Source organism: Aquila chrysaetos, chromosome 4, assembly GCF_900496995.4.
Source record: "Aquila chrysaetos chrysaetos chromosome 4, bAquChr1.4, whole genome shotgun sequence".
Lineage (NCBI taxonomy): Eukaryota > Metazoa > Chordata > Aves > Accipitriformes > Accipitridae > Aquila > Aquila chrysaetos.
In genome coordinates, this window is record NC_044007.1 from 52,952,370 (window position 1) to 52,977,475 (window position 25,106).

Sequence of the window (25,106 nt, forward strand, 5' to 3'; positions counted from 1 at the left end):
TTTTTGGAAAGCAATATAGATGAAAACATGTTTTTATATGACAGCTAGCAGAAGAACTAATTTATTTATTGCTCATAAAGACTTGAGGACTCGGTCATTCAGTGGGGAGGCTCTCCTGGAACCATGGATGCTCCTAAAATGCCACCTCAACTTTCACTGAGCTCTACTGTCTTTTATTTCTACTCTGTTCAGATCTCAAGCCTAGGAGCCAGCAGAGCAGATGTGCTAATTGCTGCTATCACATCCTTCCCTTGGCTTGCACGTTATTACCCACTCTTTGCTCATCTCAAGTGCTGAGACCACAAGCCCTTTGGTACCTGCATGGTTCTTAGCCTGAATTTTGGTTAGCAGCAGATGCTACTGAAATAAGCACCATGAGTAACAGCAACAGCCCACCATTTAGGCACTGGAAATGGAAAGTTGTTCACTGCAAGCATGAAACATTTTAGTCACTGCTCAGATTTTCTGCACATATGAAATATATAGTTTCTATAAATGGATGGGCAGTCTGTAATATTTTTTAGAGGGCGCTGCTGATTAAACCATAGTGAAGAATGTGACATTTTTGGGGGGAAATTAAACCCAGTGGAAATTTTCACTAGAATATTGTGTCTATGGAATAAGGTAGTTCCATTTGAAAGATTTAGTTTTACAAACATTTTCAGATTTTTCTTTAAGAAAAGCTAAAATAAGCTGTGGATAATGTTTAGATTCTGGACAAATTGTAATGAACAAGCATCAAAACATTCTGTAAAACTGAAAAATTGCATTACTCAATTGAAATGTATTTATTTTGAGGTAACAAAAAGAAGAAACAACTGGACAGTATTTCTAAATAAATCACTGTGACACCCCATGCATCTCTGGCTAGGAAGCCCAGCCTCCTAGTGAAAACTGAGACATAATTTATCTAATCTGTTTTTCCCATGAAACAAAGAAACAACATTTAAAGTTAAACCAGAATAAAGTGGAATAGCTCAGTCGTTCAGAAATTCTGAAATTGCACTTCAGCTGAAGACCTCAAAATAAAGCAGTCTAGGCTTTTCCAAGATGATCCTTTCTACAACAGCCCCTTGTTGGGGGGGGAAGTGGGGGGCAAATCACATGTCTTTATTCAGAGCAACAAAACAAAAAGTTAAAACACCAGAGGGTTTTAACTCTGGGACAAAACAGTCAAAAGTTTTTGACAAGCTCTAATATTAGAGCAATACATCAGCATTGCATTCCCTTTGAACAGCAGTATTTCTGTATAAAAACAAACTAATATACTTGGAGTATTCAGCCCTGTGCAATGGAGTCATATTTGCAGTATGGAATCCCCCAAATGAGGTCTAAATGATAGAAGTATCTGGTGCTTAGAAACTTCCGTATCACAAATATATGGGCCATTAATCATGATGAAAATAGACTGAAACAATACCTTTTCCACTCAGTCTTTCATTAAGTTTCTGAATTCACTGCTAAAAGTGATGATGTACCAAAAAAAAAGTCTACAGATGAAGCACCTACTTGTACCAACCAGTGTGAGACTCTGGATCTTCATCCTTTTGCATTGAGCCCAATATCTAAGTCACAGCAGCCCAGAGAAGGGGCAAGTTATTTCATGTTTCACCAATGCAAAGTATCTTATACTTTGTCACACTTGGTCACTTGGTGACAGAGGCACTCAGTGAAAGGATACTGCCCTAGATGGAAAGGCTTTGGTTTTCTTGCACTGACCTGAACAAGGGGAGCAGCACCCACAGAGTGAAGCCTACATGTCAGCACTTTGTGCACTGACATGAAAGAAGTGTAGAAGAAAATGTATCCTCCCCAAGTAAATAAGACAGAACTAGTGACAACACACATGGAGATGGATGAGGTACTCAACAATTATTTTGCCTCAGTTTTCAATGGTAACTACTCTTCCCACATCTCTCAGGTCCCTGAACCTCAAGGGAGGGACTGGGGGAACGAAGTCTGTCCCATCATAAAAGAAGATCAGGTTCAAGACCACCTGAGGAACCTGAACGTACACAAGTCCACGAGACCAACAAGATGCATTCCAGGGTCCTGAGGGAATTGTCTGATGTAGTCACTAAGCCACTCTCCATCATATTTGAAAAGTCATGGCAGCCAGGTGAAGTCCTCAGTGACTAGAAAAAGGGAATATTGCACCCAATTTTATAAAGCGTAATAAGGAGGACCCTGAGAACTACCAATCAGTCAGCCTCACCTCCATGCCTGGTAAGATCATGGAGCAGATCATCCTGGAAGTTATATTCAAACATACTGAAGACAGGGAATTGATTAGAGATGGCCAACATGTCTTCACCAATGGCAAATCATGCCCGACCAACCTAGTGGCCTTCTACAGTGGAGTTACTGCATAAGTGGACAAGGGAAGAGCTACTGATATCATCTACCTGGACTTCTGTAAAGCCTTTGATACAGTACTCCACAACATTCTTGCTGCTAAATTGGAGAGATACAGGTTTCAAGGATGGACTGTTAGATGGATAAGGAATTGGCTGGATGGCCGTGTTCAAAGAATTACAGTCAACTGCTCAATGTTCAAGTGGAAACCAGCAATGAGTGGTTGTCGTGGTTTAACCCCAGCCAGCAACTAAGCACCACGCAGCCGCTCACTCACTCCCCCCCCACCCAGTGGGATGGGGGAAAAAATCGGGAAAAGAAGTAAAACCCACGGGTTGAGATAAGAACAGTTTAATAGAACAGAAAAGAAGAAACTAATAATGATAATGATAACACTAATAAAATGACAACAGCAATAATGAAAGGATTGGAATGTACAAATGATGCACAGTGCAATTGCTCACCACCCACCAACCCACACCCAGCTAGTCCCTGAGCAGCGATTCCCTGCCCCCACTTCCCAGTTCCTATACTAGATGGGACGTCACGTGGTATGGAATACCCTGTTGGCCACTTTGGGTCAGCTGCCCTGGCTGTGTCCTGTGCCAACTTCTTGTGCCCCTCAGCCTTCTCGCTGGCTGGGCATGAGAAGCTGAAAAATCCTTGACATTAGTCTAAACACTACTTAGCAACAGCTGAAAACATCAGTGTTATCAACATTCTTCACATACTGAACTCAAAACATAGCACGGTACCAGCTACTAGGAAGACAGTTAACTCTATCCCAGCTGAAACTAGGACAGTGGTGTCCCTCAAGGATCTGTACTGGGACCAATACTATTTAATATCTTCATCAATGACATAGTGGGATTGAGTGCACCCTCAGCAAGTTTGCAGATGACACCAAGCTGAGTGGTGCAGTTGATATGCCTGAGGGAAGGGATGCCATCCAGAGGGACCTTGACAGGCTTAAGGAGTGGGCCCATGTGAACCTCATGAAGTTCAGCAAGGCCAAGGGCAAGGTCCTGCACTGGGTTGGGGCAACCCCTGGTATCAATACAGGCTGGGGGATGAAGGGATTGAGAGCAGCTCTGCAGAGAAGGACTTGCAAGTACTGGTGGATGACAAATTGGACGTGAGCCCACAATGTGCGTTGCAGCCCAGAAAGCCACCCATATCCTGGGCTGCATCAAAAGAAGCATGGCTAGCAGATGGAGAGAGTTAATTCACCTCATCTACTGTGCTCTCATGAGACCCCATCTGGAACACTGCATCCAGTTCTGGATGTCCACCCAGTGCCCACAGTACAAAAAAGACATGGATGTGTTAGGGTGAGTCCAGAGGAGGGCCACAAAAATGGTCAGAGGGCTGGAACACCTCTCCTATAAAGAAAGGCTGAGAGAGTTGGGGTTGTTGAGCCTAGAGAACAAAAGGCTCCAGGGAGACCTTATTGTGGCCTTTCAACACTTAAAGGGGGCTTATAAGAAAGATGGAGAGAGACTTTTTACCAGGGCCTGTAGTGACAGGACAAGGGGCAATGGTTTTAAACTGAAAGAGGGTAGATTTAGATTGGACATAAGGAAGAAATTTTTTATGATAAGGGTGGTGAGACACTGGGACAGGCTGCCCAGAGAAGTTGTGTGTTTCTCATTATTGGAAGTGTTCAAAGTCAGGTTGGATGGGGCTTTGAGCAACCTGATCTAGTGAAAGATGTCCCTGCCTGTGGCAGAGGGGTTGGACTAGATAATCTTTAAAGATCCCTTCCAACCCAAACCATTCTGTGATTCTGTGTTTCTATGATTCGAGATACCCAAAAAGGTACCCAAGCACTGAGAGAGTGGGAATCCAGTGTGGCTTCCGTTACTTGGATTTTCTGTGCCATCATGGCTACAGGCTTAGCTTTTGGGCACAGACTTGCTTTGAACCATCAATTACTGTCCAGTTAAAGCTTCCTCATGTATTTGATATGACAGCCAAGGAGAATCTCTGATTTTTCCTGTTTTACAGGGAGCCACAGTGCTGATTTAATTAAGCTTTGGAAAAATCAAACTTAGAGCCTGTAATGAACGTGTTCACAAAGATGAGGGTTACTGCACGGATGACAGGAATAATGCACATCAACATCTGGGTGAGGCAGGTGGCGCATAAGAAGGAAGAACATGACAGTTTATTATTTAAACATGAAAACTGCATTTTGAGAAAGTATTTTCAAAGTAGTAGCTAATCAGAGGTGAAGACCTTTGATTCTGTTCGCTTTCTCTAGGACATGTGGCAAATACATATATATTTTGTTTACAGATAGACCGAGAGTATACGGACCCTCCAAAACAATACCTGAGTTGCCTGATGGGTACCTGATGAAGATGCCAGCCTATAAGCCTTTATTTGTGAAGCCCTGATGTCAAGAAAGTGAAAAATGCAAATCTTCTAGGGGAAGCTGTGGTAAACTAGAAGAATTTATTAGCAGCTGCCTCCTTCTTGTACCTGAAAAGCTTATGCATTTACTAGTACAATTTTCCCAACAATTTTCCCCTTTGTTACAGTGCTCTCTACCACAGTTCATCACTGACCCCAAGTTATGCTCGAATGGCTTGATTGTAAAAAATGTTTGGCATTTAAGAGGAGAACTTGGTAGAGGATTCACCATTTTAGTTGCACTTTATTAATAGAGGCTACTGAAGACCCCAGTTTGTAGGTATGCATGAATATGAAGCTCTTCCCACAGGTATGCTGTGGCAAGAGCATCCTCAGACCAGTGGGCATGAGGAGCAATCTGCAGGAGAGCAGCAGGATGAGCAGTTGACACAGATCCCTCTTTCCCCCCTCACACCAACCATTTGCAATTCTTGCTCTGGGGTCCTGAATTTAGGCCAAAACAAATGGGAAAAAAAAAAACCCCACAGTTTGGGACAGAGGTATAAGAGAGAAAAATTTCTCTAGACATTTTTTCTTTTCATTGGCAGCCACCGGACACTGCTTACAGGTTTGGTATGTCAGACATGGTCCCAGCAGAGACTGCCCAGCACACAGGCTGCAGATGAGGCAGCTGTTCAGCCAGGGCTGTCACCACCACAAACATGTTTCACTTTTGCAATCTATTTGGTACTTATTTGTCCTCATCATGCTAAACACAGACAATATTATAAAACAAACAAAATCATATTATCAATATGTTTTCGAAAGCCAGTGATTTATTGTGACCAGAAGTCTGTGACAAGGATCCTGTTTGGCCAGTCCTGCCTTCGCAGTTCCTTTAATTGCAGTATCACGAGAGGAAAAGTACATCACACTTCCTATTATCTTGACTTCTTACATAATAGAGGAAAACAAGCTCAGGCTCAAAATAACCCAAGAACCCCATACCAAGACCAAAAAAAATACTGAAATATTAACATTCCACATGTTTAAAGAACGTAAATAAAAATGTCATCACACAGACATGCAGAAAACTGGTGTTACTCAAACCAAGCGCTGCCAATTCTCCATCTAATGAGTTGTTGAATCCCAAGAAAATCAGAAAACGGCTCGTGAGAGCTTAGTGAACAACAGCATTTGTTTTTCCTTCTGATTTCTCCTTATTGAAAGCAACAGGGAAATCACTCAGCTAGAAGGACTACCTCAATTATTCTTAATTGCTGTCAGTTCTGATTAGCGCAGACCACAGTGATCCTGCAATGAGCAGCACAGGGGACAAAGCAGGTGCTTTGTCTCTTCACAGCACACTCGCTCTGCTTGCAATGGAAATGCCATGGAGGGAATGGGTATGAGCTCACGATTCACAAAGACTGGTAATACTCAGGACCACATTTTGTGTTAAAGCAAGGCTTAGCCTTCCTGTTTTGCTCAACTCTCCATTTTTTGCCTATGTATTTTTGGGCTGCGCTCCAAGTAATCTTACGAATGAAACCCAAGGTCCGCCATGTTGTGCTCACAGCCCACCCTTGCAGAGCGAGAGGGGTGCTACCACTCAGATGGGAGCATGAACGCGGCTGCAGCAGCTCATCTGCTGAGCAGGGATGTGCACATGGCCCAGCGGGCCAGTTATATAAAAGCAGCAACAAACATTTTTCTAAAATCAAGATGAGGACAGAGGACTGCCTCAAGGGAGCTGAGTGAATACTGATGCTTTTTTGAGCAAAATAGAGGAAGTAAGATAAGCCCGCTCCTTGCTATTTCTCCTTTGGTATATATTTGCAAGTCAGTTGGGGCATAACAAGAAGTAACTAACGTGGTTCCTTGATACACAGCGAGAAAAAGATAGATGAAGAACAGAGCTGCATGGTGGCAAACTCTGAGTTATCTGGCTGGTTTCTTATAACCTTTCCCCCAATAAAAGCTAAGAAAATATCAGAAACATACAGAGTGGGTTAATATATATTATCAAGTATAGATGGAGATGGATATAGTTTTGAAACATAAAATATCATAAACCCAAGTTTAACTGTTAGCCATTTTATCACCCAGTCATCTAGGACTACATTCAACATCTCTTTTATTCATTAAAAATGAATAATACAACAATGAGAATGTAGGAATATCCATCTCAAATCAGCTTGCAGTGAATACCAACTGATTAGGTAAGTAAAGGGAAACAGACTCTTAATATTATTGCTTGTCAAGAAGATCCAATACCGAACAAAATGTTATTTATTTTTATAAATCCCATACTGACCTGATGCAAAATTCCATGGCAGGATTAACTTTACTATTGCAAAACTTTAAAACATTCACAGTGAGATGCAATAATACTTTGATGCTATTCAGGTTTTAGCAAACTCTTGCTTATGAATTTATATAATGTTCTTGAACTAGAGGGTAGGGAGAGAGGACTCTGTGTGACTTACTAGATATACTATCATAATAATGTAAACTATCCTCATTTTTACAATATGTAGAAAAAAATACAAGGTTGCAAAATTAAAATGTGCAGGTACAGACCCACAAAAGTATTTAAGATCTTAAAACATACTTTTATGTCTTAGTTTCTGCAGGAAGCACCTCAAGCTCCTCTGACAAGTGTTAATGGATGGCACAGTGCGTGCAATTACAGAGGAAAGTAGTTCTGTTCACCAAGAACAGGACTCTAATTCACTAAATACAATGAAAATAAATGATGAGTCTTACTGTGATTTAAAGCAACGTACTTATTTAGGCCTTTCAGCTGGCTGCACAAGTATCATTTAACGCCCTGCCTTCCAACAGTGGGATGACACAAATCTAGTCAAGTCATTTCACACTTCAACACTGGCAGGGACAACGCTGCTTTAATCAGTGGAGTTGTACCTATTTACAGCACATTTGTCTGTGATCTAGGAATGTAATTTGTGAGAAATAGTCAGAATATTCTCTACTCTCCTCAGATTTCTAAAAGCCATTTAAAATTATTATGAGAAAATGATGTTATAGACAGCTCCTGTGAATTTCAAAAAGAGCCTGAAGCAAGAAATTCCAGAAAAAAACATTTCTTTGCCTACTGTACTACAGCTGAAATGAATAATCAGTATTTTAAAGCCTGGGAAATCAGCATGGAAAATCCCAAATCCTCATAACAAACCGTAACCTGAAGAGAACGACAGTCTGCTGTGGGTATCTCATCTGCACTAGGCAGAGCTGCCGAAAAAATACGGATTGTCCTCCCCTCTGCCCCATCATTCACCGAAACCTTCCTCACGCCACTGTTCAAATATTTCAAAGAAGCCACTTTGACTTAAATGTCTAGTTTACTGGAAACCTGCTGGCAATGTCCTTATGAGTTGGTTGAAAAACAAGCAACGTAATCTGCAAAGATTTAAACCAGTGTATTTTTAAATGGGGAAGTTTGCTGACTGCTTTTTCTCTCTCTTAGTAGTGGTCAGCTCTGGCAGCAAAATGCTTTAAAAAACACACAGGCCGTGCTAGAAAAAGATCAAAAGCGGATCAGATGGCAGGGCCAGCTCACATCAAGTCTCGCAAGAAAGAGGAGAAAACAAACAAACAGAGAAGATGAGTTTTTCTTGCCATGCATCACCCCACACTACCCACCTGCATGCGAGGGCTCCTGGGCACATTGCAGCAGCTCTGCCATGCGGCCTGGACCTGCAGAGCGAGGGGGACTGCACCATCCACCTCCACCCCATCCCTCTCCCCAAATTGATTCAGCAGACTTTATTTTGACAGCAGCTGGGCTTTTCCTCGCAGCGCTCCTCCTTGCTGGGCTGCCACTCCTGGGGAAGGGAAGCAAGCCTGGGCACTGGTTTACCTTGACTATCAAAGAGTGATAGGGTTCAGGGTGATGGCGGCCCTTCTCGCAGGTGAGTAACTGATGTACATGTAGCATCTGGCTGTCTCTGAGGGTGGGAGGTGAAACACCGTGGGGCTGCACCGAGCGTGAGCACCACCTGGTCACGGCACAGCTCGCCCTCTCTGCTCTTGCCACAGCACATGCCATTTTATTCGTTTATATTTGCGAGACTACATGGACTGTGCTGTGCTAAAAATGTGCAAAAGCATGCAGATAACACTCTTTTTCCTTTAAGAACACGAAGCCTTCTACAAGCCTTGGAGGTGAACACGGAGAAAGAGTCCCCAGAGTCTTAAATGCCATACTTATTTTCTACGGGATTTTCCTAAAGGGCCATGTTGAGACCCATATAAAAAGCAAAGAGTTATGTTTATAGCCCTTTATATCCCTTCTAGACAGGCACACAACTGCAGCTGACCAGTAAGCACCCAATTCACCACCCACTCTCCTCCTCTCTGCTCTGCTTTCCTGAGCACACAGGCAAAGACAGCGAGCGCCCACCAATTTCGGGGCAGACCCAGCATGGCTTAACCTGCAAATTACTAAACTCTCTGCCAGGATTTTGGAGGCTGGCCGTGCCGAGGCAGCAGTGGCGGTCCATGCCCTGCTGACACAGCTGGGCCAGGCTCGGGCTGGTTCGCAGGCAAGATTGGGTTACAAGGCAGAAATCATAACAAAGGCAGGAAACAGATCAGCACTCTCTGGGTTTAACACCCTCTCCAGGGAGCCTGCCGGTTTCCAGACTGCAGATGGTTTTAACCCTGTCCTGAAATGCACCCGTGCGGCATGCTCCACTCTGATGAATTTGAGCCTGGTACATAAAATAAAAGCAATTCAAGGCAGTGCAGGAACGGCCCCAACAGACACCAGTCGGAGCAGTCCAAAGGGTTTTACATCACTTTCTATGAATGGTCTCAGAAATATGAACCGTGCTGAACGGGGTCCAAATAATAGTAAACAAACTGTTACGATGGAGTCCCTCGGCTGAGCTTTGGGATGACCCTCTCCCCGCTGTTGCCTACCGGCTCTGCATGGTTTTGTCGCCAGGGCCCGAGCCTCCCCGCAGCAGCAGAGCGTCTCCGTCACCTTGCAGCCTGGCTCTCCATTTTTTGCTGCTCTCAGCACTGCGCTTCCAGCACGGGGCAGTAGGAAAACCCCAGCTGACCTCATGCAGCTTTATTAACTCCAGTGCCAAAAAAACCAGTTGTGCCCTCAACTGCTTAATTTTGGCAGCTGCGTTAATGCAATGGATCCATCAGAGAGGGGATGTCTTTCATAAAACAGATCAGCTCTGCAGGACTGTGAGTATTTCATTTAAAATAGCTCAAAGTAAGTTGTGTAAACACATCACCGACTCCCCCAAGTACTGATTTGCTTTGTGGTGCTACTGATTTGCTTTTAGGTGTTGGTTTCTCACTTTGTAGCAGAATGCTTTAGGAACAAGTCCTACCTGTGACGTGAAGTGTTGCTCAGCATGGGGGAAAAGGGGAGCAAGCCACATGATCTGCAAACTGAAGGTGTTTGGGGAAAAGAGGACATTCCTCACGAGACCATAATGAGCACAGCACTATCCTTGGTCCCTGCTGGGAGCTCTGACGTTCTGGAAATAGCAATCTCAAAAGGTGAAACATGGTCACTTAGAGGTTACAAACCCATTTCATATACAAATCCGATAGCAAAAGGAGAGACAAGTGCCTGCCAAAAAGTCCTTGCTGGGAATTTGCCCAAGTGAAGCCTGGAGGACTACAGCGGGATCATGGCTTCCTTCCAGCAGAACTGTCTGAAGGGTGCATCTGCAAAGGTGGTGATAGTCCTATAACACATCACCCTGCAAAGCTCCCGTAACTGGTGGAATAACGAGGAGTTTCTTAATTCAGTTTCCACTGTATTAAAAGCATATGAAAACTATTAAAAAAAAAATAAGACATAGGAGTAGAGTATTATAAAAACCCAAACAAACCTCAAAACACACCCAACCTGGAAATGTCTCCCATTCACAGCTTCACTGAGTATTTTCTTTTTACTCACCACAAGTATTCCCAGAAGAACAACTGAAAAGACATTAGACATTATTTATTTTTCTTTCTAAAATACTGCTTTAGAAACCTCCCAGAAGGGAGAAAAAGAAAATAAAATTATTATAGTGCCACATCAGTGCAATCAGCAAGCTCAAAATGAAGAGGACTACAGTGACATTAAGTACTGCCTTGACATAAGATGCTTTTTAATTTCATGTTCAGCTCTTTTGCTTCCTTTTACAAAGACACTTCCACTTAATCTCTTCTAGGCCACCTTGAACACCCACTGGACATATACATATCCTTGGTGGCTATTTTGGTTATTTTGTGAGGTTTTTTTGGTAATCTGGTTTCATGCATGTGAAAATTCATTCTCTGCAGTAAATGAAAGGCCTTCACAAAGGGTCTTCTTTCCATTGGAGACATGATTACAGGCTCAATTGCTATTCAAACCAAGTGTAATAAAAAGGGCTTGCTGTGGAGAACACAGCTCCATTTCTCTTTATTAAAGCACAGAACTATTCACAGTAACCTCTTGCATAAATGACCGAGAATAAAAACAGCTCCACCATGCTGTATTTCACAAAGCAGCTTGCCAAGAATATGAGTTTCTCAGGAGTCGGGATACTGAGCTGCAGCAGAGGAGTAGATGTGGCTATTGCTGCAAAGGTGGGACCCAGCTAACACCCTCCCATCCCATGTGTGTCAGCATGCATGGTGGTAACACACTGGGCAAAGGGGTTAAAACTTATGCCGTCTCTTCAACTCTTCCTGGCCCAGAGCCAAGGTTTACTGAAGCAAGAGGCAAGCTGTGAAGTTTACAGGGTTTACGGGGTGCTGATCACCCTCTGACAACGGAAGGCAGCTATCATATTTCCCTGCTGCGTCCTCTTGGTGGGCTCAGTACTGATTCTGAGGCTGAGACGTGCTTTTTACCTCCTGCTGGACTACTCCATACCTAACCCGTATGGGCAGAGGGAATGTGGGGAATAAGAGACAGACTTCCAGCTAAACAGAAAAAGGACAGGAGCCACCTCTGCTTTGCTCCTGCTACCTCTTGAAAAGAAAAAGCAGAACATGGGGTTCCCTTACGGCACCACAGACCAGCATCTCCGCAAAGTACGTTGTTTTCTGCACCTCAATGATCTAAAACTTGGACTGCAAACACTACACAAAGCACAGGGATCTTCCATGGATGTGGCTTCATGCACTGTTTTGAACAGACACATCCTGCAGAAAGGATGTGTCTGATCTGGGACAAGCAGGGATGGAGCAAAGAGGGGTTGAATTACGGGTCTCTGAAAAATGATCTTTACTTCAGTTCTGTTTGATGACCCGAGAGACACACAACGAAGACATGTCTACTCCTCCTCCTCCTGCAGTATTTCAGCTGATTCAGACCCTCACACACAGCAAACTTACTAATTTGACACGACAAAGTTTTCTCCTAATTTTAGCTAACCTTGACCAACTATTTAAAGAGGGACCAGTTTTAAAGTTTTCAATATTTTGGAAAGCTTTTTCCGCTCCTCTGCAATGAGCAGAAGAACCAGATGTTCGTTTGTTTGCTCCCCCTTAAAAGTGAGCCACGCTGCATATTCTCCAGTCCTTGCCTCTGCTGCTTTCTGCAAGGCACTTAGTAAAGAAATTCCGCATAACACTGAAATATGCATATGGTCATTTTTACAAATTTGTAAAAGAGGTTAAACATGTAGTATCATTAATCAAGCAGAAACCTGTGTTCTTAAGGAGACAAGTAAGTTATGGAGCAATGATTAGTTGGCCTGTTTGAGGTAGCAAGAGGACTTGTGACTGGGGACTTTGAACAGGGTGAGGACAAGAACCATCTCTCTGATTTTTGGCTTTGCAGACCTGGAGAGCAATACCCCCAGGAACATGTTTGGAGCACAAATTTCCAGATGGAACCTACATGCAATCTAGTCCACGGGTCTGGTTTTTGTACATTTGAAGTCATGCTGTTAGGTAGTCCAACACACTGACCCAAATCCAGTTTGGATGAATTCACACGAAACGGAGCACATAGGATTAAATATAAACATCTGTGCACACAAGCAGTGACATGCGATAACTTCTGGGGACAGGTGAATTTAGCTGTGCACAGATGTTATGTGGAAACTTTGACAGTGGGTGTTCGCATTATTCTGGCTTCAGACTGTTCAAAATGTTAATTAAGGACAAGAGCTCTCCCACTCCAAACTTGAGTCTTACAGGTCAGATTTAAAATGAAATCATCAGTTACGTGGAGCATTATATGTCATATTTCCACCTGAAGCAATTAACTTCCAGGGAGAAGGGAGGAAGGAAGAAAAATATCCCTTGGCTCTATGCATTATTATTTTTTGTAACCAGATTGTCCTCCATTATATGATAAAGCAGAAATGTATGTAAGGAATCTTTCAGTTACCAGTTGTCACTACATACACAGATGGTCTGAAATCATACCTTAACCTCTTAGCAAAATATAAAAGGCAAGTACTTTTTCTGCCATTGAGCACTACTGAATGTAGGGTATATTGACTTTAACAAGCCTGGCAAGTAAAAGCATTCATGCCCATTCCTGGGCTAATTCAAAATCTAAAACTTGGTAGAATTTTCCACGTTCCTGGCCAAGACCTTGGTAACAAGCATACAGATACATGTTACTTAAAGCAAATCAATAAGCATTTTCCAAACTTTCAAAATTTCACTTTTTGAAAGATATGCAGTGAAACCCTGTTAAACAGACCCTAGTGCCCAGACATCCTTAAAAGAAAACCGATGTGCCCTGCATCTTCGTGGCATTAGGAAATGGCTGTCAGAAAAGATGCTATGAAGTCCTGTTATGCTAGGCCTGAATGTCTGCACAAGACTTTTAACACACAATCTCCTTACGAGCCTTAGCTGCGCTGAAGAGAAGTGGATGCTTGTGTCTTGCACTCCATCTCCTACAAAAACTCCAGCTGCCTCCATTAGGAGTCACAGGCTGAACCACGAAAAAACACATTCACGTTTTATTTAAGGCATTGATCTCTCTCTCTGGCTGGGTAGATTTTCCAGGTGCATTCCTGACCAAGCTGAAGATTATCTGCAGGACACAAACCACTCCATGCACCCATTGCGCAACACTTGTCCATTCCGGCTCTGGGCACTGAGCAAGACTCCTTTCCCGCTCACGCCTCCCTCCTGACCCCTTTCTGCTTTCTGGAATCTCAGCCCACTCACTTAACCCAGGCTGAAACAGGACAAATGGAAATTTCTTGGCTTTTGGCTGCTTCACTTAGGTTTACCCATATGCAGAAGGTTAATCGAGACTGGATAAAATTTTATTCCAGCTTTCCTTTGGCTAATCTGTTGTACTGCAGCACAGCGGAGTTTGAATTGGTTTTGACTTAGCAAAGCAACATACTGTTCCTTGTTAGTGTCTGCAACAGGCAAAACCAGCCTAGAATACTTATAGATTCTTTATTTGCGCTATGCCCATTCCCTTTCTCTCTCACAGGCTTCTTTAGGCATTTACATGCTTTCCCCAGCATTTATATAGGACATAAGACCCAGATCTGGAGTTGAAGATCTCTATGTAGTAACTCAAAATGACCAGGAGCCTGATGCTCTTGCTCAGCATGGAAGTCCCTTCACGCAGCATTAGCCTCTCCTTGCTACCGCCATTTTAAGGACAGGTGTCTTTAAAGACGTAGATGTCTAGGCTCCCTAAAAGTAGGTGAAATGACTCCCACCCTAAGCCCTATATTCAGATTTCACATGGAAGTCAATCTGCAGATGTAAAATTTTCTCTCTGAAGATCATCAAGAAATTTGCCAAGCACAACAACGTGATGTACCGCATTCATGGTGTCACCTGTCCCAGGACACTGGTCAAGCTCAGGGCTGCTGAGTGTGACGGTGGGGGACAGCAGAGACTGCTGGGTCTGGGTCCAGGTCTAGGTCCAGGTCTGGGTTCAGGTCTGAGCCAAGCTGGTGACGTTTCACACCTTCCTCACAGTGGCGCCCCCAGGAGCATGGGAAACCAGGCAGTAGCCATGCAGAGGCAGGGAAGATTGATGTAATATTAAACAACATCTTATGTCAAAACATCATGGCACTTTCGTTCCAATGCTTCTGAGAGTGCAGCAGAGAAAATGCCATACTAACAATTTAATCTGATCTTTCCCCTTCCCTGGGACGCTGCTGAAGTGGACAGCAGGAGACATGACTGCTCCTTTACCTGCAGCAAGCAGGAATCACTACAGGGGCTTTTGAGCAAGGCAGCCTAAGGCAGAGAGGCTTCCTAATCTGACAGTTAGGGGCTTACTATATGAGACAGTGCATATGTCAATCAACTCGTCTGTCAAACTGACTTGTATCAACTATTTCTCTTGGTAGCTGCTAATTAAAACACACAGCTCTTTGCTGTTAGCATACTTGTTCATAAATAGCTGACAAAGTAATACCAGCAGCACCACTTCATGCAGACTGCACGTTCAGGGGCCTGACTCAATGGGATGCTGAGCAGCATTTGCAAAGCGCTCAGCACCCTGTAGAATCAGGTGCGGGGATGTCACTTCTGCCAACTCACTTAATGACGGTGTTAGCGCTCCAGGACGTTTTGAGAAACTTCCCAAGAAATAAAAGGAATCTAGGATACCAATGTAAGCAGCACCTGACAGGTATGTGTTTTACTTGTGCATGTTGTTAGATATATCTAACAACATATTCTCAAGTGAAAATAGCACTCCCTTTCTCATGAGACACCAGTGTGTCTGTGTCGCTGGTAGTAAGCACAGCACAGCAGCTTTCTGATGGGGAATAACTCTGAAGCAGGTACAGAAAAGCCAAAGATCAATAGACACATTTGAGCACTTGTAACCTTATAGTTAACAGCATGCAGTAAAGAGCAGAGTATAGTAGCAGCTGGCTACAGATGCAGTCTTGTATTTTGAATGAAGCTTAAGAGGAACTCAGGAGTAATGCTGGTGTGTGCTACAATCCCACAGCAGCGCTGGGAGAGTCCACTTACAGGTATTTCTAATCATTTTTTCTTCCTTCTTGTGAAGGCTTCTTATCAGAAATTTTCATTTCTCCCACAGTTTTCCTGTGTTACTCCTTTGCATGGAAACATAATGGTACCAAGTGCTGCAAATACAATGCTTAGTTTCCTTCCAAGACATTAATCTCACAGGTAATTTTGTTATGAAGTTGAACAGCCCATAATGCAGCCTAGGTGTTTCGGCAGCAAGCTGATGTTACTAAACATCATTATTTGTCCAGCTAGCTTACAGGCAAATAAATACAAAATCCCCAGGTGCTGCTTACAGTACAGCCGATGTTTTTCATTCCATTTGTAAATACAATGGGCTGTTCAGCCCACACACCTATTTTATAGCTCTAATGAATAATAGAGAGGAAAATTCACACATTATGGTGACCACACCACCTTTCAACGCACCTCTGTAAAAGACAGAGATTGATCAAACAGGTATTGCTCCAAGCATGCAAATGCAATATATGAAGAAACATGTCAAGAATTTTAATTGTACTAGATAGGAAATACCCATAACTAAGAGAAAATAGATTGCCTACATAAGAGCACACAGCTGGAATGACTTTAGTCCCCACAGCACTGCTAAGAGGCCTCTTTATGGGTTTGGATTAGAAGGAGAAGTGCCTTTAGCCAGGCACAGCAGGACAGGTTGGAGAGGTGCAACTCCAAACTCATAGAGCTGAACAGCTCCTACAGCTCCTCAGTAAGTTAGCACAGGACACACAGATCTGATAACGTTTGGATCACACTATTACTGCCTGACACTGACAGATTTGTCAGGGTGCGCCAACAATTTACCATCTTTAGGAAGACTGGCGGTTTTAAATTCATGGTTTGGATATATCAGCAATAATCCATTTTCACCCATGCCTTCTACATCACAAGAGACAGAAGCTACTGACAGAAGAGGGACACGCTGGCGGCACACAGGCACCTTGACGGCTCGTGAGCACCTTGACGTTCCTCTGCAATGGCAATACTGCACACACGTCAGCATTTATTTATTTATGGAGACTTCAGTTCCCTGCCAACTGTCCCAGTACTCTGAGTATGTACTGGAAAAGAAAAGAATGACAAAGAAACGCTTACACAGGTGGCCCCTCTGGATGCAGCCCGTGATGCATGGGGCTGAAGCCCCCACACAAACCCTGGACGAGGGCGCTGGGCTCTCTCTGCTGCTCAGGGCTCACCCCAGGAGAGGGCAGGCTCGGCCCTCTTCCACCTTACTGGCCATGGCAATTAAAAAGTTCTCTCCAAATGAAATTTCTCAGCCTAAAATGAACAGCCACATGGGCCCTGCCATTCACTGAGGATTTAATTACCCCTGGACACAAAATCCTCATCTGATAAATATGGCCAGATCAGTGAACTGGAAGCAACATGCCCGACTTTCCTCTGGCTTTGTGAGTACCGATGACCCTGTGGCTTTTTATTAAGCCATATGATCACACACTGCAGGCATACATGTGAAAGAATGCCCAGGGAGGGATGTGGCTTGTGGCACCTGAAATCCCTCACTGGTCATTTACAAACCATAAAGAAAAGTTGACAAATTCCTAAAGCTCAGAATTTTTTTTTTTGTTAGGGGCTTAAGGTTTGTGTGGATATAGCACACCACCAGACTGATGCCAGACATTTTTTTTGTGCATGTTATTATAGATGTGAACAATGGCTTGGATTTATCCAGAGATAAGGACTAAAATTATTCAGTCTGTGCAGTGTTAATGAATAAATGCTATTCCTGAACTATCACAAAATTCCAAGCCATGAGTTTGGCTTACCATGATCATGTTTAAACTGTTATTTATAGGCAGAAAAGAATTGTATTTTTTAAACACTTTTCTGAATAAGTTTTCTATCTCAAAGTTTTCATTTTTCACTGTAAACCATTCACAAGGCTTTTATCAATTGTTACACTCCTAAAACTCCCCAGTTGTATCCTATCAAAGGTGGAGAAATAATATATAGCTTCTCACTGTATAAATACTATAAACAATATGTAGTGAGAAAACAGTTATTAAATGGATCTAGTTCAGCTGCTCCCAAGCCACTCATCAGGGAAAAAAATCATATTTTCCAAATATGTTTTTAAACTGGGGGAGTTCCCCTCACCTCTTTTTAGTATAGCAGTTTTTATTACCACATGGCAGGATGATTCATCCATTTCTGGTCCAGAAATTCCTAGATTTAATTCTTACACCTGGAATGATGCTCAGGAGCTAGATCGTCATAACCGCACAGAAGGGACATCCTGACCCAGTCATCTCTTGCATACCCTATGGAAGATACCTAAAAAAGTTACCTTACTTGAGGGGGGCCCCAAGTAATTTTTATCCCTCCTTTCCCATCAGCTGTTGACCAACAGGATGTGGGGAAGACCGGAGGACCAGTGCCTTAGCGCACCGGAGATAACTGGGCACACAAGGGACTGTCCCCTACCGATGGCTCAGCCCCATGGCAGGGGAGCGGGAAGGTGAAGGCAGGGAGGATCCTGACTCACGGTCAAGAGCATAAGGGTGACCGAGGTGCATCCTACTATGGAGGACAGGCTTATAGCCTCCAATTCTGGCTGTGTTTGCCAAGGGCAAAGAGTAATTATCTTACACAAGTTGTTTAGTCTCCTACTTATCTATAGTGTACTACACCGGCCCTATCTTCTGATTCCTTGGGAGGTTTCTCTTCATCAGCAGGGCTTTCAGCCAGTTTCTTCAAAGCCTGTTTTCTAAAACATTACAAATGTGCTTCACAAGAGTTCAAAGACCATCCCCTTTGACAGTTCAAAGACCATGACCTTTGCTTTCAGCTGGTCGATATCATACCGTAGCTTTAAACTATGCATTGAATAATTTCACACAGAAATTTCTACATTGAATACTCTATTCAGTAAAGTGCATGTTTTAAGTTCTGAAACATTAACATAAAGTAACAAAATTCACAATGATCTCTGTATCTATTACCTGGGAATGCCACAAGTTAGGAAGATCAGATCTGCCACCTCAGAGTCCATTAGTTCCCTTTAACTCCATTGCCTGCAGCTACACCCAGAGCCCAAATCTCAGAGGAAAGAGTCAAAATCCTGCTGTAAAGAGATCTCATCCTGTATCTACCATCTAGAAACTGGTCTGAGCTCTCAAGCCTGACATTTAGCATCCCAAAAGTGTGTAATATTGAAAAGCAAGTTTCACCCTTTCCTCATTCACTCCCAAAGTGGGGAGTGCATGGGGTGGTGCAAACCAATGACACTGATTGACGAAAGAGTTAACATCAGTGGCAATCTGGTAGAGGAAAACCAGTGGAGAGGCATAGCTTGTTATCTGGAGCAGATAACTTCAAAGCAGCCTGAACAGCGACTGATGATGAAGTAACAGTGATAAGAAACATGCTTCCTCACGTGCTTTCTCACTGCAGCAATCTGGAGGCGTTGCAGCTGAGCTTCGCACTTCTGGCAGCATCCCTGCACATCTGTAGCATCCATTGAGAAGAAGTAAACAGCATCAGTCAGCTGGAAAGAGCGCTTTCCTTAACCTCCCTGACCCCCAGCAGCAGATTTGTCCTGAGCTCAAAAGAGAAAAAATGCTGGTGTGTATTTTCCTAGCATCTTGGAGTTGTCTGCATCTATATTCATTGTTATTTAATATGTTAGTGTGTTTTGCTTAGTGTGTTTGGCTTAATATGACCAGTTAATTTTCTGCCAACTAAAAAATAAAGTAGCATGATAAGTTCTCTGAAATTAGCTTATCTGAGGAGGAAGGACAGAAAGATTCAGAAAAAGGGGAAGCAGTGCAGGAGAATTGTTGGAGAATGCCTCTCTCCCTCCCTGCCTCTGCAGATCTCTTCCTTCCTTGAACCAAACTACAGGCTCCAGCAACAAGGCAGCTAATAATAAACTCTTCAGCTAAACTCCAGGAAAGCAGTTTGGTCAAGGCTTTGCCTGCCAAGTGCTGACCAACACATGTTCCCAGCTGCCAGAAGTGACTCCCTGCAAGCCATGTTTTTTACAAACCAGTCATGCTTTAGCCATCTCCCCCTCAAAGCACGTTTTGCTCCAGACAAAGCCTCACACTTCCAAACGGAGTCAAAGGCACTTGAGTCATGGTCCTCTTACCATGCCTCATGTCAACGGGGCATACAGGTACTGCTCCAGTAACAATATATTAACATAACTGCTCTTACACCATGGCTCCTGAGAAAAAAACAACCCACTGCTGCTTTTATCACTGCTCAGTCCAGCAGGCTGTACATGAACAGTGCTAGGATTTCTACAGTGCCAGCCAGCAGACAGGACAAGACTCCTTTAAAAAATACCTTTTATCAAGGGTTTGTATAACAAAACTTGGTTCTTGCCTTGGGCTTCCCCCATACTGCCTTCTCTTACCAGTGAGGACACAGGGCCAAGAGGGGACACCAGTTGGGACAGCAGGGATAACATTTCCTACTGGTCAGACAGGAGCTCAAACTACTCGGCTGCATTTTGGCCCCAGGAGCAACCTCTGGTGCTTCACTGGAAATGCCGACCCAGGCGGCCAGTGAATTTGGAGTTTTTAAAAGATGTGCATGTCACCTTCCTGAATGGATGAGTCTGGTGCCAGGTGAAGCAGCCAGTGCTGCTGAAGGCACACGGCTCCCACTCCCTCCAGAGGTTGCTCAGAAGCTGCCTGGAAAAGCAGCAGGGACTGTAGAAATGGGAACTTACTGAGTTGGGTTTTCTGAGGGAGGGGAAATAACCCCTTTAGGGGTCACAAAAGCATGAGCACTCGCAGGCAAACAGCACGCGTGCTGGTGCAGGGATGTATGGAAACCAGGTCAGCCTAGCTCCTCTCTGTGCTGCCCCACAATGCTGGGAAAGATAAGGAAGCGGGTATGGGAGGAAGTTTGGGCTCAAAAATAGTGTAGACAAAGAAGGCTTCTTGGATCAGGACACTACTGAATTACACAACTCACCAGTGCCAATGATATGGCTTCATGACCCCATTCCCCCTTTAGTCGAGGCTCTTCTTTTGTGCTGTAGACATCTGGGACACCTCCCTGACCACAGTGATGTTGTTTTCATGAAGAAGAAGGGGGTTATGGTTGTTTCCTAAGGGTGGAACTACCCTGTCTCCTCCTTTTGTGGTGAAATCTCCTCTTCCTGCCACTGCCAGACTGCTGGCCCTCTCCTCCCTCCCCACTGCCCCACCAAGCACAACAGCACAAGCATTTCTGGAAATGCTCAGACAAACCTTGCATTTCTAAGGGGAGAAATAACTCACATTGGTAGCACCACATTACCCAGGAGAAAGAAAGAAATGAAAGCGAGTTAACGTGCAAAAATACCATCATGTCACAACAGTTCACTTACTATTGGGGTAGTAAGGATAGTGGGGTACCCGCTCCTTGCTAAAATCTTTTGCGGTTCATTGCAAAAGCATGCTGACCAGGGATAGCTAGGTAGTGGGCAACACAGAGGGAAGCTCTTTTTATAGGTGTTAATGAATCCTAATATTTTTTACTCAGCTGGAGGTGACAGAAATGAACAGTTAACATTTCTTCCCATTTCTGAAGATTTTTTTTCTTTTTTGCTATTCCAGGGCCTAATCCACACACACACACACAAAAAAAAAAAAAAAACAGTAGGAAAAAACCCTGTGTGCAGCCTTATGGCAGGACTTTCCAAGCCACAGATGCTGGCTCTGTGGTTGGCTGACCTATCCAAAATAAAGCTCAACAGCAGGGAGCGGTGGAGCAGTTCAGGGGGTAGAAGAGGTCATGCGAATGTGATCCCCACCTCCTGAACGCCCCATCTCCTGAACGCCCCATCTCCTTATGCTGGCTCCCCCTGCTCCTTTTGGGATGGAGCGAACTGTTGACTTGTTTTTTATTTTCAGCCTGCCTTTCCTATCCGTTTGCCAAGTGGGGTTGTTGAAAGTGACTCTTGTTGCAGCCACTTTCCCAGGATAGAAAAAATAAGGTGAACTTTTATCCTGATGGCTTACAGTTGAAAAGGCAGCTAGCAGCTTGGATGATGAGCCCCTTTGGCTGCTCCAAAACAGACCTGGCGCTGTGGGAGCTCAGAGGCCACTGTGTCACCTCCCTGTGGCTGAAGGGACAGGAGTCAGCCTGCCCCAGGTGAAGCTATCAGCTGCAGAGACTGAAATGTTTCCCCGAGGGAAAGGCAGCACTAGAGCCTTGAAAAGAGGAGCCTTGAAGGCTGCTGACACATGCGCAGAGATGCGTAGCACTGCCTTCTTCACACAAGAAGGCCATTTTCAGTGAATAAACTTCAAAAAAAGGAAAGAAAGTGGAAAAAGGAAAGAAAGTGACTGACCTCGTTTTAATAATTTTTGACATCAGAATGCATTCATACCATATACTTTTACTTCTTTTTTGAGAGGAGTGCACAGCATATGTCCTGGCTCAGCTGGCGGTACAACTTCTGTGAGTCTACAGGAGGTCCCATGCCACCACTTGGGAACACCTACAAACCCTGCTGCACATCAGCCTGTGGGCCGAAGGAAAGCCCAGCTGGGCAGAGGACATGTAAGAAGTTGGAACCTCTTTTTTACAGCCAGCACATTAATTTCTGTTCAGGTGTGGGCTTCATTTTCATAATGCTAATGATCAAATAATGAAACCAACTTCTTGTTTCTGATCAGGGCTATTTCTGAAGTGTTGCGAGTGCCAAGAAAATAAACCAAGTCTAAAAATCACACTTTCCTCTAGGCAGATATTACTGAAGTGGATAATGGGACTGTACCTGTGTGTTTGGATGTTGCCAGCAAGGGAGGTTTTCATAGCAAGTGTTTGACTTGACTTACCCTAAGCACTACGCAACAGTGAGCTGAAAGACCTGCTGCCACTTACCAAACCTCTTGTAGCCAAAGGACTGCACCTCCTCCTCCTCTGCAAAATCGTCTGGAGAAAGAAAGAAAGACAGAGCAACAGAGTATTACTACTACCACTGGAAAAAGATGGGAAGAGGTTTTTACAGGTGCACATTCATAAATTAATGTACTTGAACGTTCAATAGATTTGTAAGGCATGTTACTGATCTTCTCCTCCATTGCTCATATCCCACCTCTGTCCCCAGGTAGAAAAGGCATTTCAGAGCCTTTCCCCCAACCAGTATCCCCAGCAGAAATCCAGACTACAAATGGTTTATCAGCTGGCAGCTATCCTGAGGCCTGCTTGGCCACCTAAGTATAGACCAGAGCAGACACGTCCCTTCATCATGATGACGGCCACAATTGTGGCCGGACCATGGCACTCCTATGCCAAGTAACAAGAGAGGAGTCAGAAAGGATGGCTGTCCGTCCATCCACCACCTCCCATGAGTACTAGCTTGGCCTCAAGAGGCAAGATCCAATAAAAAATGGGAAACAGAACTGACAAACTCAAACAGATGAGAAAAATAAAAACCATTTAAGCCCTTTTGTTCTCATCTTCACCAGCTAGCCAGCAGTAAAATGCTAATAATCACAATTTTATTTTGTCAGAAGCTTAATTTCTCTCCACTTCCTTCCAGCAGCAATGGAAAAGGCTGGCATCAGCAGAAGAAATACACCCATGACTTCTTTAAAAAAAAAAAGAATATGTTTGTGTTCATGTGTTCATCCTCCTACCAACACAACCCCTCTTTCTGCTGAGTCAGGAAGGCAAGAACCCTGCCTTATCACCAGCACCAGGCTTTGCACCAAGCGACTGCCAGGGAGGGCAGCACAGCCCAGGCTGCTCATCTCCTGCTTCCCTGTTTCCCAGGGGGGAGCACAGTAGACCCATTCCCCCTCCCACAAGCACCATTTCACGTGGGGGGAAGACTCCGCAGGGCTGTCTTTAAACAGGACCTAGGACATGGCTTCCCAAGCGGTGGCTGGTGGTTCACAGCCCACCACTGTGCTGGGGAACCACATTGCCTTTGCCGCATTTCCAAGCAGAAGCGCGCAGGCAAGCCTGCTTCCACGCTGTGAACACCACTGCTGGGGACTGACGGCAATCCCTGCTCTCCAAAACCTGGGTACTCCTGGGCTTTTGTTTGCATTGCAGTGCCGGGGAGGCAGACTCAGCACCCCGGGGAGCTTCAGCGCCTGCTCGCCACCTTGTGCCACCCTTCCAGCATGGGATGCTGAGGAAGCTCACACACTTGCAACCTCTCCATCCAGACCTTTCCCCGACACGAGGGGAGAAGGAAACAGAAGCTCAAAGGCCAGTCAAGGGATTCACCAGAAGGGAACATTTAATGCGCGGCAGTGGAAAAGCAAGCTCAAACAGATGTGATGGAGCGAGAGGTCTGTGCTCAGTTAGACTTTTGCTGTCCAGAGACTTACTGCACATGAACAGGCTTCTCTGCCTCATGAGACTGGGCTAACTGGTGCCGCAGCTAACTCAGGCCACAACAGAGCTTTGGGGGGATGAATTCAAAGGTGAAGTAAAGAGATGGTCCTCATCCAGGCTCAGCAAAGTATAAATCATTTGCGTGTATGTCCAGCAACAAATCTGACCTGCACCTCCTTCTGACCTGCAAGGTGCCCTGCACTGAAGTCTGAGGGAGACGTTGCCTGAAGCAGCAGAGGAGTCTCTGAAATGCATCATTCTGCAGAACTTCACCCTTTACTCAGACAGCACTTTTGATAAAAACAGCTCAGAACTCATGTTCTTCTCCAGATAACACAAAGTTTGCTCACTGCCAGAGGCGTTCCTGTCCGTATCTTAAGCTAGACCCCCCAGTTCAAAGGTGCATATAAAGAAATGGAAGAACCAGTGGACACTCCTTAGGCAAAACAAACACATCCTGGTTTTGAAGGCAGAAAGAAACCTTTAAAAAAACAAAACCCAACTAACCCTCACAATTGTACCAAATGTTATCTGAAGACAAGGTCACCCAACAAAACATGACATACTAATAAACCATAAACTGTCAACAACGTAGCTTCTCATCTCAGCAGTGAACTACTCCGGAAAAATCTTCCCTCTTGCACAAAAGATAAAGAGCACCACACAAAAAAAGGTATGAGCTCCAGAGCCCTTAGCTTCCTGCCCTCTCCTGCTATCGGGGCTGTAACACAATCGCCTCCTTTGTTTCTCAGCAGTGTAACCTGGCTTATCTGATCCATATCTGATGTATGCAGCCAGGCCATGTTTAAATCTTGCGGCTTCATCCTACACCACATCTCCAAGACCTTCCTCCCGGGCTGCTAGCCTCTTCCCTAGTCGTTTAGTTTTTCACACTTAGCCCAATGGCATTGCCCCCTGGCCATGCATTTATAATATTTTTGTTTCTTTGGACATTTTTATATTTGCTATATATATATATATATGTTTTATATACATATATTATATATATATTGCATATATTTATATACACACTTATATACTTTAAAATATATATATATACTTTTTAATATTTGCAACACTGCATGCTGTGCTTGCTAGGGATGATTTTT

The 25,106-nt window shown here is 44.1% G+C and overlaps 1 protein-coding gene across 3 annotated transcripts in view; it reads right to left on the minus strand.

Moving 5' to 3' along the window:
• COLEC12 (collectin subfamily member 12) overlaps positions 1-25,106 on the minus strand; it is a 102,360-nt gene that overhangs the window by 67,619 nt on the left and 9,635 nt on the right. For 2 of the 3 annotated variants that reach the window (XM_030012169.2, XM_030012168.2), the window contains exon 2: positions 22,531-22,581. In XM_030012169.2, coding sequence (XP_029868029.1) covers positions 22,531-22,581 — 51 coding nt within the window. Of the gene's footprint in view, positions 1-8,376; positions 8,670-22,530; positions 22,582-25,106 lie in introns of those variants that run through there. The other variant, XM_030012167.2, reaches the window with a different exon arrangement.